Here is a 16,450-nt window from a genome sequence, read left to right on the forward strand (position 1 = left end):
TAATTAGTGCTATACTGTTTTAGGTTATTTTGGTTACCCAAAGAAATGCGAGCTGTAATTGACTTTAGAAACAAAAATAACAGATGGAAGAAATTACCCAAAATGTGAAACTGTAATTGAATTCTCAAAATCCAATTCGGGAGCATCTATTTCATTGTCTATTTGGAGAAAATCTGTAATTTTTGTTCAATACTTTTGAGATTTTTTGGTTTTGCTGCTCTGCATTTACAGATTTTATACTGTTACCTTGTTCAAGGCAGTATACTGGTCCCTGTTAATTTGTGTTAATCTTTTATTCTTTTGTTGTAAGAATGGCTGTTGTTTTTGAATTCCGGTTCATGTTTGAAATTAATTTTCTCTCTCACATCTGAATAGCTGTGTGTTTTGTTTTTAATTTCTGTACTGTGATTATCTGCAAGTAGACATAGAAATATATAATCATCTCGGGAGAAAAAAACCTTCGGCTGCATAACACCTTTATTCTTTCTTTAGTGGCTGACTTTATTATTATTTTTTAAACTTATGCTTTAGTGAATTAATTTGCATGTTGTAGTTGTACAATTGTATCTAAAATTAGAGTTTGCTAAGTTAACTGATGGTTAGTTTGAGCTTTAATGCTTTTAACATGTAACAGTCAAAAGGAAATCTATTGATTTTTTTTTCTAATATTGTGCATGTTTGAACTCTTAAATTCATCTAAATGCATAGAAAGGAAAAAAAAGGCATGATGTTTCTGTCTCTAGATAAAGATTTCTCATTGCTCCTTTCCCAGGTTCAGAATCTTCTAGTAGTGTAGGGTCATCCACTGGTTCCCTTTCTCGCACCCATCAACCTCTTCCAGTCACAGCTATGAGCCAGACTCATGGTGTGCCAGCCGTCTATTCAGCTGTCAACACTAGTAATTCTCTTACCTTTGATGGTGGCATGAGTGGGCAAGTGATTCCTACTAGCACTAGCTTCTTTTTGCTTCCCTTGGAAGCTGCAGGCATACCACCTGGCAGTATTCTCGTGAACCCTCAAACAGGTTGGTATACACTGCTAGGATTTGTTTGTTGTCAACTGAAGTTTACAGTTCTGCATAATGCTGTTCATGTCTTTTTAAATGCTGTTGTAATACTTTAAATGTTTTCTTCAATTATGTTTTAACTTGTTATATGAATTATATTGTCTGTATATGTTGAAAAATGTCTACTTGAACGTTTAATTTTCCTTTTCAATGTTATAATTTCATCCAAAAAATTAAATCATCATATTCTTCATATTGATGTCTAATCACCAAATCTAATGCAAATTAAGTAATCAATAGTAATAATTAAGTAAACAAATTCAACAGAATTGTTTTGGAACTTGGATCTGAGGAGAGGAAAGGGAGAGTCCAAATTGTGCAATTATCGTTGAGGGAAGTTATGCCTTGTTAAATTTATAAACAATATTGTCATTTTTAATTCTAGTGGAAGACAAGGAATCTATAATTGTGAACTGTGAAACTGTGCTTTCCTGTTTAGATAGCAAATGGTGTAAAAGTTACGAATCACTGGATGATCAGTCCATTGCATATAAATATAAATAAGTGGCTCTGATTTTCAGAAATGGCAAGGATGTTTGCAGATATACATTTTCAAATGATTTGCACATGTGCCCTCAATGATGCCAAAGGGCTTTTGGTTAGCGTGCCATAGTTTTTACTGTTTCAAATTTTCATTTGATTGCCATAAGTGGATAGTTTTTGTCCTGGTTTGTTGAAAGATGATTTTTGTGACCAGAGCATAGCTTCATAGAAACATAGAAAGTAGTGCAGGAGTAGGCCATACGGCCCTTTGAGCCAGCACTGCCATTCAGTATGATCATAGCTGATCATCCAAAATCAGTACCCCGTTCCTGATTTCTCCCTGTATCCCTTGATTCCATTAGCCCTAAGAGCTATATCTAAATTGGGCCGAAGGGCCTGTTTCCACACTGTTTTAATTTATGACTAATTAATAAACACTATTTAATAAACACTTGGCAAGTGTGTTCCAAATACTTGTTTTTTGATCATCCACAATTGCTGAAATAATATGTAGTTTCAGTTTAAAAAATTTAAATAATTGGAGGCAAGCTGCTTGACGTGCCACTGGAAATAACTATCAGGTAAATAAACCAGAATTCTTTTTTTATGGCAGTTTGATAAAAAATTCTTACTTTAAAGACCTCTAGGATATTGGTGGCAATGAGTAGCAATTGTAAAGTTAAGTCTGTTTTATAATTACAAATATCATCTTGCCATATATACTAGTTAAGCAATATTAATAACTTATTAAATTATTTCTTGAGCAACGAATGAAATGTTTTCTGCTGAGGGATGAGTATAAAATAAAAGTTAATTAATAGATGATCATTCATTGTGTTTTAATGGCCCACGTAGGTTTCCAAAATCCCCTTTTTTTAGGTTTGAATATAATTAAAATTCATGTTCCTTTTGAAGCTGACATTAGTGGTAATTCTAAACATTTCCAGCATGTAGAAATGCCAGTGATCTCAATTATATTTATGCTAAGATTGACCTTCTAAAGTGAAACTAGCAAATAAATTGAAAATGGGAGATGTATTCAAAGAGATGATTTTCACTAAATATTATGTGCATAATTCATGCATTTGATGTTTTATCATTGTTTTATTTTCATCCTTTCCTTTTCAATTTATTGGCACTTGGCAATTACTGTAATGTAGATATACTGTTGTCATCAGAAATATTTTAATTTTGGGTTAAATAGAATTTTCAGTTCTATATAGTATAAACTTATTCTTACTTTGTAAATGTTAAATGGACACATTTGTAATGAATATGATAAAAATTCCTGGCCTTATTAAAGATTGACCTGTTTGTTTCTAAAAAATTATCTTGTTCGGTATTCAACAGTGTAACTTAATCTCAGAATATTATTTATTTTACTCTTAAACAAAGTACATTTTTTAATATTGTGGTTTCAATGCATTCTGAGCTAAATGTCCAAAGAGAATATGTCCTGTTTATTTACAATCTACTTTTAATAGTATATGAAAAATGAATTTAATTGTGTTCTTGGCTAACGTGCATGTACACATCCACCTTTGTTCTCAGTTTCTGCATAGAGAGGGCAAGCTTTCTATAAGATCACATTATAATAAAGATGACTTAACATTAACATACTTAGAAAAATACATTGAGCATTGTCAAAAAAATCATTATCTCAAAGAATTCCTTAAATATTTTAAATAATTTGGACTGTGTGAAAGAAGAGTCAATTATAACTTAGGTGTATGTGGAACCTGTAACACAAAGGCATTTCTCAGAAGCCTAATCAGAAGAAAATACATGCCACAGCATTGGAATTTTAAAAATATTGGACCTGATGGTGTGTTTTAAAAGGGGAGGAAGGTATGGATAGGGAATTAGTGTTGTGAGGGAATTTCCAGAGCAAGGTCCATGCTCTGCACAACTGACCATGGTGGAAGAAATGTAGAATTGGTGTCAAAGAGTGTTGATGATGGCTTTTGGATAGGTGGAAGTTAAATAAGATAAATTTCAGCATTTTAAACATATGATACAAATCTAAAATTTGACCTGACATTATCAAGGAAGGAAAAGATAGCTGTCCAGTGTTAGATGAGAATTGAACTTGATGGATGCAAGAAGGTGCTGAAAACGTGGCAACTCTTGTGTACTGCTTCAGTGTAATCTTTTGTTCTTAGACTCTTATATTTGAGAATGATTGTGGCGATGTAGTGTTAACATTTTTACTAACTGTATGCAAAAAAGGAATTTCCCTATACCTGGGTAGATGTGACAACAAAGTACCATTTAGGTAAGATTTAAACAAGAGTTTTAGATTTGTCAGAAATGTAGTCTGTTGAGTATGGAGAGTTGGTCTTAGAAGCATTGGAGGAATCATGGCTATCCATGAGCTGGTTTCCAAACATTGATTAGTTACAGATAAAGAAACTCTGTAATGGAATGTATATCAGGCCAGAAACTCAAATTATAGTTGAATAAAATGTGAAGTTGTTAATCTGCAGATTCATTCTGTACTTTGAATGGGGGAGCATGATGAAATTGGTACCTAGATACAGACATTAAGGTTGCCCTGTAGATGACAGTTGAAATTATCTTTAGATGATGGCTGACAACACAGGAAGTGAAAGGCTAGAAAATGGTAGACAAGAGGTAGAGTTTTGTGACTCAGTGAACATTTGGCAACTGACCCCATTTATTGTAAAAAAAGTATTGCCAGTGGAAAGGATGTTGTGAATATGATTAGTTGGATGAGGGAGGGGGAGAGGGACACCAAGAACAAGTTCCGAGTCTATGCTTTGGATGACAAGAAAAGGCATTACAGGAGATGCTCTGACTGTGGTCAGGTGAAAAGAATGGCCCCAAGCAAGGTAGTCTTACTGAGCTGGATAGGTATGAAGTGAGAATGGTGTTGTTTATTGTGTTGGAGGATTAATGTGCAACAGACACAGTTCAGAAGCTTACAATGGTATAGGAAGGATGAGCAGCAAGGGCGGATAAATTGGTTTCTTCCATCTGAGTGCTCAAACTATCCATGAGTTCCTCCCCCTTTGAGGTGAGTGTGGAGAGGCATAGCTGTAGGATTTAAAAGACACTTGGTAATGGAGATTTTAAAAAACTGCGGATGTCTGCTCTTCAGGATGACTCTTTGGTGCTTTTTTTAGCAAAGAGTGATGTGACCCAGTGCACAATAGCTTTTTTGCTCCTTGTCATCATGCAGTGATCTGCTGTACACATTGTATTCTGTGTACTTCCTGAAACATAATACTGGGTTTAGTGTCCTCTTTGATCTGAATCAAATAAATATTAAAAGATGCCTTACTATGTTTCATTTTGGAAAGTCTTTAGTTGAATGTTCTTGACACAAATCATTTTACCTCTGCAGGACAGCCTTTCATGAATCCAGATGGTACAACAGTATTGTTTAATCCCCCACCTGTCCAGCAGCCTGTGAGAAACCCTATGGCTGATCCTGCACAGCAAACACAGCCGACGTGTCCACAGCAGCAGCAAGTACCAAATCAGATCCTTTCCCAGGTTAGTTGCAAATGGATAAAAACTAAAAATTAAATTGTCTGACGAGAGATAAGGCTACATGATTACAAATAATTAAAATTGAACTGAAAGGGAATCTTGGTTTATCTGTTGACTTTTACTGTGAACATTCACATTGAAGTTGATTGTTAAAAATTCTTGAACATTGTTTCTGAAAACGTAAAAGTAAAATATAAACTCCATAAAATGGACTTGATTGTTATAGATCATAATTGCATGAAATATTACACAAATGATTTGATAATTAAACTGTGTAGCATACCTGTGATGAGGTATGTGATCTTGTTGAATAGCAGCATAGCTACGAAGAGTAAAATGGTTGCGCAAGTTTCTTTTTCGTTTGTTCTTAGTGGAGAAATGATTTTAAAGTCGGCCATAATATGGAATTGCAGAGCAGGTTCAAGGGATTGACAGCATCTGTGGAAATACAGAATTAATACATCAGATTAAGCTCATCATCAGAACTGGGAAAGGCAGACCATAAGATGTTTGTTTTAAGTTGCAAAGAAGGTGATGACAGATGGATAGGACAAAGAAAAAAATCTTGCAGGGTGAGACCACGTTTGCCATGGGGATAGATTTAGTGGTAATCTGATTGATGGGTTAATAAGGACAGTTGGAGAGAGATAAAATGAACAAAAAGTATGAAACGGGCAGTTACAGTGAGAATGCAAACAAAGGAAATAATAGAAATGGGAAAAACTGAGTCAATATTAACAGAGCAGAAATGGACAGTTCTGATAAAACCAGAGAAAGCAACGTAAAATTTGTCTACATGTCCAGAAGAAGGTGCTGTTTCCCGGGTTTACATTGGACGTTGTTACATCAAAACTCAAATTCCTAGGAGTCAATATCACCAACAACTTCTCCTGGACCACACATATGGAAACAACACCCAAGAAAGCACACCAACGCCTCTACTTCCTTAGAAGGCTTAAGAAGTTTGGCATGTCCGCTAAAACTCTCACCAACTTCTACAGATGCATCAGAGAAAGCATTTTATCAGGCTGCATCACAGCTTGGTTTGGGAATAGATCCATCCAAGACCGCAAGAAATTGCAGCAAACCAACTTGCTATTGACTCTATTTATACCTTACGCTGCCTCGGCATGGCTAGCAGCATAATCAAGGACGAGTGGCACCCTGGACACTCCCTCTTCTTCCCTCTCCCATTAGGCAAAAGGTATAAAAGTAAAAACGTACACCTCCAGATTCAGGGGCAGTTTCTTCCCAGCTATTATCAGGCAACTGAATGATCCTACCACAGCCAGAGAGTAGTGCTAAATTGCTAGCTACCTCATTGGTGACCCTCGGATTATCCTTGATCGGACTGCTGGCTTTGCCTTGCCCAAGGGCGTTATTCCCCTATCATGTATCTATACACCGTAAATGGCTCGATTGTAATCGTGTTCTGTCTTTATGCTGACTGATTAGCACGCAACAAAAGCTTTTCGCTGTACTTCGGTACACTTGACACTAAACTAAACATCATTGCAGGAGGCTGAAGACAGATAGTTCCAAGTGGAACTGGATGGAGAATTAAAGTGGGGTCATCATGGATCTCTGCATCACTATTCTGGTATTCTGGTATTCTTTATACCAGTCAACCATTGGGGTTTTGATTTCTTAACAGGAGAGTTTACTCTGTAAATACTGAAAGGCAGAGGCTACTTGGGGCTCGTCGGCATGACTTTGGTGCTGTGAGATCCTGATTCATCCAAGGACCTGCAGATGCTGGAATATTGAGCAAAAAACCAAGAGAAACTCAGCGGGTCAGACAGCATCTGTAGAAGGAAATGGACAGACAAAATGTTCAGTCGGGAGCCTTTTTCCACCTAATTGCTCCTGATTGATTGAGCTATTTGAATAGTTAATTACATATATTAATGAGGGCAATGGAGAAGTGGCTTGCATCGGCCTTAGAAAGATATTTGCGAAGACCTCAGATGAAAAGCTGTTCAAAAAAGATGCTATGAATGTTGGCAAATTGGTTACAAAATTGGCTTGATAATAGGACTAGAAGGTTATGACCGAGCATTATCAGTAATATACCACAGGGGAAGGTTCGAGGGCTCTCGCTATACAAGGGTTTTGATGTTGGAGATTTAGGAGGTACTAGACTAAGTGGGACCCGTTGGGTCCCAGCTTCACACGGGAGGGCTGGTGCCCCAACACAATATTCCACCTCTCCACCAATTCCAAGATTGCTGGCCAGTGTGGGGGGGGGGGGGGGGGGCTTTTTTTGCCCCTGAATGAAGTGTTAGCATGGATGTTGTGGGCCGAAGGGATGGGTTTCCAGAGGGCTAGTATGGATATTGTGGGCCGAATGGATTCTTGGGCTGGCAGCTCAGTCACTCAGGCCTGGCAGCTCAGTAACTCAAGCCTGGCAGGCTGGCAGCTCAGAAACTGCCAGAGATTCTGCCGAAAACAGGTGAGAGACTGTGAGAGAGAGAAGGGGGAGAGGGTGGACAATCAATTTTAGATATTTCCATCTTATTTCTCGTTGCAATAGACGCACAGTTGCAAAAGATGCACATTTGCAAAAGGCACACAGTTGCAAAAGGCACACAGTTGCAAAAGGCAACAGTTGCAAAAGGCACATATTTCAATAGCCACACAGTTGCAAAAGACACAGTTTAGAAACACATACAGGGCACTCACAGGTCAGTATTCTCAGTGTTCTGTAGATTTCCAGCTCTGATTGAGAGTCGTGACCCTCTCCCTCCCCCATCTTGCAGAGATTGAGTCACGCCCACACTTCCAAGTTTTATAGCTCCTCCCCTCCCACCAGAAGGGGTGTGACCTTCATGGCATGATTGACAGGAGAAAGAATCTCAACATTTTTTAAACATTAATAAGTCTTTTATTTTTCATCGATGGGGAAAAATACTCTGGCCCTGACAGCTGGGGGGGGGGGGGACTCTGAATATGGTGGCCAAAAATCACAGCCGTAAGTGGTCGCGTTATTTCTAAAATCAATATACAGTGTAAACAGGAAGTGGTCAAGTTTAGACTTTTAATTATATAGATGATTAGTAAGCTTGCAGATCACAGAAAAAAAATATGTTCTTTAGATAGTGAGGATAATCTCAGGCTAAAGAACGATTGTGATCAGCGCGTAAATTAGGCAGGGCAATGGCAGATATAATTTAATCCAGCTGTCAGAGGTGATGTATTTTGGGAGATGATGCATCAAGGGTGAGACATGTACCATGAATGGTAGAGCCACAGGAACAAAGGGACCTTGATGTCCAAGTCTAAAGATCCCTGAAGATGGCAAGACGGGTAGAAAGAGCTGCGAACAAGGCATATGTGACGTTTGCCTTTATTTGCCAGAGGAATATAATATAATAAATACATAGGTTCGTAAGTGATGGGAGCAGAATTGGACCTATGAAGTCAACTCTGCTATTCCAATCTTGCCCTGATAACCCCATTCTCCTGCCTTTTCCCCAATACCCCTGACACCCGTACCAATCAAGAATCTATCTCTGCCTTAAAAATATCCATTGACGGCCTCTACAGCCTTCTGCCGCAGTGAATTCCACAGATACACCACCCTCTGACTAAAGAAATTCCTCCTCATCATCCTAAAAGAACATCCTTTTTACGTTCTAGACTCTATCTCCTAGTGGAAATCCTCTCCACGTCCACTCTATCCAGGCCTTTCAGTATTCAGTAAGTTTCAGTGAGGTCCCTCTTCATCTTTCTAAACTCCAGCAAATAGAGGCCCAGTGGCATCAAACATCCATCATATGTTAATCCACTCATACCTGGGATAATTCTCGTAAACCTCCTCTGGACCCTCTCCTGAGCCAGCACATCCTTCCTCAGATAACAGAGGTCTTAATATATCTTCATAAAGCAATGATTAGGTCACAGCTGAAATATTGTGAACAGTTCTAATTCACAAGAGGAAAGACGAGATTGGATGGGAAAGGGTGTCATGAAGATTGACTGGGATGATGCTTGCATTGAAATGTTTCAGTTATGAGGCGTCAGAATAGGCTGGAGTTTATTTTCCTCGGAGCAGACAAGTGACCTGATACAAGTATACAAAATTATGAAGGGAACTTTTCATGTAAATAGAAAGAAACCTCTCCCCACGGCAGAGATGTCTCAAACTATAGCTCGTAAATTTAAGATGAAGAGAAAGGGGAACTGCAAGAGAATTTTCCTCCCGGAAGGTAGTTGTGATCTGGAATGCACATCATGTGAAGGTGTTGGAGACTGGGACTCTGGCATTTATTAAACATCTGGGCATGTACTTGAATCAGGACAGTTTCACTGCTGTATGACTCTCTGACTATGAATGCAGAATACTAAATTGGAAGAAGTGCAAAGAATGATTGAGTCCAAGGATTGTGAGAAGGGAAGAGGGGAAATGATGGAAATGATGCATTAAAATTTGTCATAAATAAGGAAGTGGTTGGCATAGACAGAAGAGCAGACTAGGAGTAGTGAATACTAAATAGTGAATTGTTGGGAATGTACATTTGGTTGTGCAATCCCATTAGAGCTGGTGGAAATTGGTGAAGGATGATCTGATAAATGTGATGACTGGTGAGGTGGAAGGCAAAATACCTGTGAACTTTTTTTTAAGGCACTGCTCATGATAAAATGGAGTGACGCAGTCAAAGGATCTGTCAACTGTATAAGAAGGGAAGCCACTTTAATTCTGTATCTTACTCCCACTCTGACCTATGTCTGTGGTCTCTACATTCTTCCGACAATGTTCAAAATAAGCTTGTGGAACCGCACCTCACCTGGCAGGCCTCTGGACTATATTAAATGCTACAACTCAAAGTAACTTACTTTCTGCATCTGTATCAGGACTGGCTGTTGCAAGTTACCCTACTGTGATATTGATTCAGTTATTTTTCAGGTGATATTGATTCAGTTATTTTTCAGTTTGTTAGCATAGTGTGATCTGCTGAACATTTTACAACTTTCACATTAGCTTATTTATATTTTTAGATGCTGTGCGTGTGTTATGCTATAGCAAGCAAGATTTTCATTGTACCTGTACCTCACTGTGCTTGTGCACATGACAAAAAACTTCATTTTTTTCATTTTCTTTCTCACAAACTACATCTATAAACTCATTGTTTAGATGACCTCCATAACATCTACCCTGGCATTCTATTATCTTTTGAACCCTTCCTCACCTTCCAGTTTAGACATACAACATGGAAACGGGCCCATCGGCTCAGCGAGCAGACGCTGACCATTGATCACCTATTCACACTAGTCATCCCACTACACACTAGGGACAATTTACAGAGGCCAATTAATCTATAAACCCGCACACCTTTGAGATGTGGGAGCAAACCGGAGCACCTCGAGGAAACCCACGTGATCACAAGGAACACATGCAAACTCCACATAGCCAGCATCTGAGGTCATGATCAAACCCAGGTCTCTGGCACAACCCGACCACTGTGCCACACCTTTTTTTGCAATTTAAAATCAACTTTTTTTTTTTACTCTGAAGAGTCGTGAGAACATGGTTTCTCATTCCATAGATGCTGTTTGACATGCTGAATGTTTCCAGCATTTTTATTTTTACTTCAGATTTCCAATATCTCCAGTATTTTGATTTTCAAGGGATTGTATAGTCATTTACAGTTGTAATAGGTTATACCCATTCACTGGTATTCGTGATTTTGCACTTGGGCCACTAAATATCCGTATGTTCATCCATGTTAACTTTCCCATATTCATCTGCATCTGGCAGAATCTTGCCTGCTCACCATGAGTCATTATGCTCCTTTGTACTCTTCTGCTTTCATCTACCTAGTTTATGTGAATATTATCTTGGTGCTTTCAGCAAAGTTAGATCTGAGGCTCTTCTTTCATCCATCACATTTCCCAATATTGAAAAAATCTGTAAGTCCTTTGCATATCTAAGGCAGTTGCAGTCTGTTGCATCCTGCTAAGTTCCTGATGCTCATTGCTTTAGCCACTAGTTTAATTTTTAGTTTAGAATTTCAACACGGAAACAGAGCCTTCTGCCCACCGAGATGCACCGACCAGCGATCACACATATTAACGCTATCCTACACACACTGGGACACACAAATGTATAAATTTGCCATTTATACCAAGCCAATTAAACTACAAATCTGTACCTCTTTGGATTGTGGGAGGAAACCAAAGATCTTGGAGAAAACCCACTCCGGTCACGGGGAGAATGTTTAAACTCCGTACAGACAAGCACCTGGAGTCAGGATTGAACCCAGGTCGCTGCCGCTGTAAGGCAGTAGCTCCGCAGCTACGTTACTGTGTTGCCCTGCCACCCTACATTGTAGTAGGTTAAAACCCATCACCCTTTACCACCTTGTTAAGTGGAATTTATAGTGCAGTTGTATAGGGCTCTGGTGAGACCACATCTGGAGTATTGTGTACAGTTTCGGTCTCCTAATTTGAGGAAGGACATCCTTGTGATTGAGGCAGTGCAGCGTAGGTTCACGAGATTGATCCCTGGGATGGAGGGACTGTCATATGAGGAAAGATTGAAAAGACTAGGCTTGTATTCACTGGAGTTTAGAAGGATGAGGGGGGGAATCTTATAGAAATATATAAAATTATAAAAAGACTGGACAAGCTAGAAGCAGGAAAGCTGTTCCCAATGTTGGGCGATTCCAGAACCAGGGGCCACAGTCTTAGAATAAAGGGGAGGTCATTTAAGACTGAGGTGAGAAAAAACTTTTTCACCTAGAGAGTTGTGAATTTATGGAATTCCCTGTCACAGAGGGCAGTGGAGGCCAAGTCTCTGGATGGATTTAAGAGAGAGTTAGATAGAGCTCTAGGGGCTGGTGGAATCAAGGGATATGGGGAGAAGGCAGGCACGGGTTATTGATAGGGGACGATCAGCCATGATCACAATGAATGGCGGTGCTGGCTCGAAGGGCCGAATGGCCTCCTCCTGCACCTATTTTCTATGTTTCTATCTATGTTTCAAAATTTAGGTCTGGCCTTGCAAATGTCCATCTCTTGCAAATAAAACAATGAAAACAAAATTGCAGTACATATTATTTGCCCTTTTTTGCTGATTAATTCCCTAACATTTTTTTGTTCCAATGTACTTTCATAAATATATTCAAGATGCTGCTCTCAGTATGTTAAAAGCTAATTAACAATATATATTATGTAAAGCAACTAAACCCTTAAGGTGCTATGAATTAAAAAATAATTCTAAGAAATTATTGCTAATTTTTGGTATTGAGGTGGTTGCTAGAACCAGTAATATATCAAACAGTTCATTGTGACAGTGTTTTTGTAAATTAAATTTAATACAGTAAAATCTTAATGTACTTTGATGCTGAAAACAAACATAGGGTTTTATGAAGTTACTGTTGCTGAATTAACTGTGCAAACTATTGCTTCTTCAGCCAATTCGGGCTCTGCAGTCTTCCTCACAGCCTATCCAGTACTCTGCGGTCTCTTACCCACCTCAGCTCCTGCCAGTATCACCTACCCAGCAATACACTGTGGTATTGACACTCAATATTCTATTCTCATCTTTCAGAAGGTCTTTTAGTTTATTAAGTCTTTCTTTTCTCTGCTGGTGATTATTACATATAATTTGCTTTATGCCACTCTTCATATTTGGCTGAGTATTTTTTTTAAACAATTTTTGTGATTTAAAGCTTTTTAAAACAAAATGGCAATGGCAAAGCAAAATTATAAATTCACCCTATTTCAGTGAACAGTTAAAAATTAGTTGAACATAAATGCTGGAAATACTCAGTAGGTCAGGTCAAGCAGCATGATGCTGCCTGCCCTGTTGAATATTTCCAACATTCTCTGCTAACATTTTGTATTCTTGCATCTGCATATTTCTGCATTGCAAGAAAAACTGAGAGATCTTCATCTTTAAAGTTGTACTTAGCATAATTTAGGATAGTATCTTCTGTTCGCTTTTGCTATGTAATACAAAAGTTGAGCTGCATGATTATTGGTTATCCAGTGCACTTTAAAAAAAAACTGTAATTGTGAATTAAATGCAAAACAAGGAAGACGTTTTGCAGAGCAAACTAGTACTGTTACAAAATTCTATGTTTTACATCTCCTTACTGATACATTAAATCTTTAAAAGGATGCTGTACATGTTGTAATATGTACAATAGCTCATGAGCATAAAATTAATAATGAACATGATGAATTTCAAGATTTATAATTGATTATAAAATTTAATATTCTTGGCTCATCGACCCATTGAAACCATAGGATGGACATTTCTCAATTGTACAGGACATGACAAATCTTAGAATTTACAAAGTAAACGTTGACCAGAAGAAAGTTTTGTAAATTATTATTTGTTATACTGCTCAAAATATCTGATGAAAATATTTGCGCAGGACCAGATGAAATTAATGAATGTAAAAATTATAGCACAAGTATTATCATTTTAATCTTGAACAAAATGTACCATGTTTGTCATTCTTCATTTAAAAATTTGGAACTATGCCTTAAACTATCAGATCACATTCAGAATCCCAATATTTAAATTGTGAATGTTAAAAAGATTTCCTTTAGGTTTTTGCTACTGCATTACTCGAGTATAAATGGTTTTTATTCATTGCACCACGATAATCTTTTAATACTTTGGATTTATACTAAGTAAAATTTAACACACATCCAATCTGTGTCTTTGTGTGTGAGATGTAAAATTATTTGATTTCATGATTTGGCGCCCTGACTTTTTAATAATGCATCACTATATTAAAGGGGGATAATATTATACTAAATTATTTGTTCTCCGTATTTATCATCTCCAAGTAAAGAAGATTCTTCATTAGATTAGGCCATTGTTCTCCAGTAACCAAACTAGAAACCTGTATTTGATTATGTAAAGTATTCACTTCACAATTCTTTTTTAACTTTGACCATAAAGTGGTCTTTAATGTACACTTGACTTCTTTCCTTGGGATCTCTTTTACTTGTAAATATCAATGATAAAAATTAGCAGAGGGCATTGGAATGCAAAGAAATTTGTTTTAGATTGTTCATACAGCTGTTGGGCCATTCTTTGGAAAGTGAACCAAAATGTCACACACGTGACCAGACGGCATCACTTAAAGCAGGCGTCTCCAAACTATGGCCCGCGGGCCACCTCCAGCCCGCCACGAGATTTTATCCGACCTCCAGCAAGGTCTTAACACATTCCGTGTTGCGGGCTACTTAGCGGATTCTGTGGTAGCGAGATAAAACAGCGCCTCCACTTACCCCGCCCCTCCCGTCTTTTCTTGACTGGTGTCAAAATATTTTTTTCCCCTCAGGAACCCGACAGCTCCACAGGTAAGTTTCCTTTTCTTCCCCCCACCCCTCAGGCCAGGACATCGCGTCGGGGAGGGTGAGTGGGGGGCGAGCATCCTGGAGCCGGGGGAAGGAGAGGCCAAGGGTACCTGGCGTGGTGTCTCCCCGCTCCCGGACTTACCCAGTGCGGTCCTTCCCCGCCCCCGGTCCCTGCACCGGCTGCAACCCGGGGACAGGGAGACACCACGCCGGGTACCCTCGGCCTCTCCCTCCCACTCCCTCGGCTCCAGGGACGCTCACCCCCCCACCCACACCTGACATCATCGTCGCCCTGCTGGAGAAGATGGGGCCTGCGGTAGTTTACATCGAGATAGATATAGAGAGAGAGACAGACAGACAGAAAGAGAGAGAGAGAGAGAGAGAGAGAGAGACAGAGGGAGAGAGATCCAGAGAGGGACACAGAGACAGACACGGAGACAGACAGGGAGAGAGAGAGACATTACATTTATTAAAATTACATTTCTTTATTTTTTCCTACGGCCTGCAAAAAGTTGCCAACATATGATGTGGCCCTCATACTGAAAGGTTTGGAGGCCCCTGACATAAAGTAATACATAAAAAAATTATTGTAAGAGATTAATCTTATTCATTGCTATTTTCCTACTTACAGAACTATAATGCATGTCTGCGAAATATATGAACATTCTAGCTTTTTTAAATTCACAGTTTATAAGATAAAACTGAGTTATGAAAAATATGCTTCTGTGTGAGGTCACACATGTGACCAGTCATATTTGACCTCTGACCCTAAACAAACATTGTCAGCATAACATAAAAATGTCACTTGATAAACTGTGAATAAAATATGAAATATATACAGTGCAAAACAATATACCTGTAATGCTTTCAGAATTAGAAGAGATGTATTCCACAATTTTTCATATTTTTGGTCACACACATGAGCAAGAATGGGCCTGTTGCATTGCTTAGCATGCTAGAATTCAGTAAATACTGTTTTACGGATTTAAATTGACACAGTTTAAAATTTGTATTATTTCTAAAAATCTAAATCATTAAATCTGTTGGAAGGCAGACTATATAAGTGTCTTTATGTACCATGATATCAAAATCATATTACGTTAGAATGGTTCAAAATACGAATATTTCTCCATGAGCTGGATTGCTTAGGCCTGAAATTCCACTCTCGGTCACACATGCCTGCAGTCAGATTCTCTGTATCACACTTTACTGTGTCCTTGGCCCACTGGCTGCATTTGGCATGGTGCAGAGGCTACAACTCTGAAAAATCCCTAACTGGGTTGCACAAATGGTTAACCTTTGCCAGCTCTGCAACTCGGCTGAATGTGAGCAACTATATAACCATATAACAATTACAGCACGGAAACAGGCCATCTCGGCCCTTCTAGTCCGTGCCGAACACTTACTCTCACCTAGTCCCATCTACCTGCACTCAGCCCATAACCCTCCATTCCTTTCCCGTCCATATACCTATCCAATTTATTTTTAAATGATAAAATCGAACCTGCCTCTGCCACTTCCACTGGAAGCTCATTGCACACAGCTACCATTCTCTGAGTAAAGAAGTTCCCCCTCATGTTACCCCTAAACTTTTGTCCCTTAATTCTCAAATCATGTCCTCTTGTTTAAATCTTCCCTACTCTCAATGGAAAATGCTTATCCATGTCAACTCTGTCTATCCCTCTCATAATTTTAAAGACCTTTATCAAGTCCCCCCTTAACTTTCTGCGCTCCAAAGAATAAAGACCTATCTTGTCCAAACTTTCTCTGTAACTTAAGTGCTGAAACCCACGCAACATTCTAGTAAATCTCCTCTGTACTCTCTATTTTGTTGACATCTTTCCTATAATTTGGTGACCAAAATTGTACACCATATTCCAGAATTGGCCTCACCAATGCCTTGTACAATTTTAACATTACATCCCAAATTCTATACTCAATGTTCTGATTTATAAAGGCCAGCACACCAAAAGCTTTCTTTACCACCCTATCTACATGAGATTCCACCTTCATGGAACTATGCACAGTTATTCCTAGATCCCTCTGTTCAACTGCATTCCTCAA

General features: G+C 38.6%; 1 protein-coding gene across 14 annotated transcripts in view; it reads left to right on the plus strand.

Annotated features, from left to right (window-relative positions):
- Nucleotides 1-16,450, plus strand: part of r3hdm1 (R3H domain containing 1) — a 212,127-nt gene that overhangs the window by 102,090 nt on the left and 93,587 nt on the right. For 8 of the 14 annotated variants that reach the window (XM_033024663.1, XM_033024669.1, XM_033024668.1 and 5 more), the window contains 3 exons: nucleotides 773-1,024; nucleotides 4,917-5,068; nucleotides 12,481-12,582. In XM_033024663.1, the coding sequence (XP_032880554.1) occupies nucleotides 773-1,024; nucleotides 4,917-5,068; nucleotides 12,481-12,582 (506 nt within the window). The remainder of the gene's footprint in view (nucleotides 1-772; nucleotides 1,025-4,916; nucleotides 5,069-12,480; nucleotides 12,583-16,450) is intronic. The other 6 variants (XM_033024673.1, XM_033024675.1, XM_033024672.1 and 3 more) reach the window with 3 other exon arrangements.

Source organism: Amblyraja radiata, chromosome 7, assembly GCF_010909765.2.
Source record: "Amblyraja radiata isolate CabotCenter1 chromosome 7, sAmbRad1.1.pri, whole genome shotgun sequence".
Taxonomy (NCBI): Eukaryota; Metazoa; Chordata; class Chondrichthyes; order Rajiformes; family Rajidae; genus Amblyraja; species Amblyraja radiata.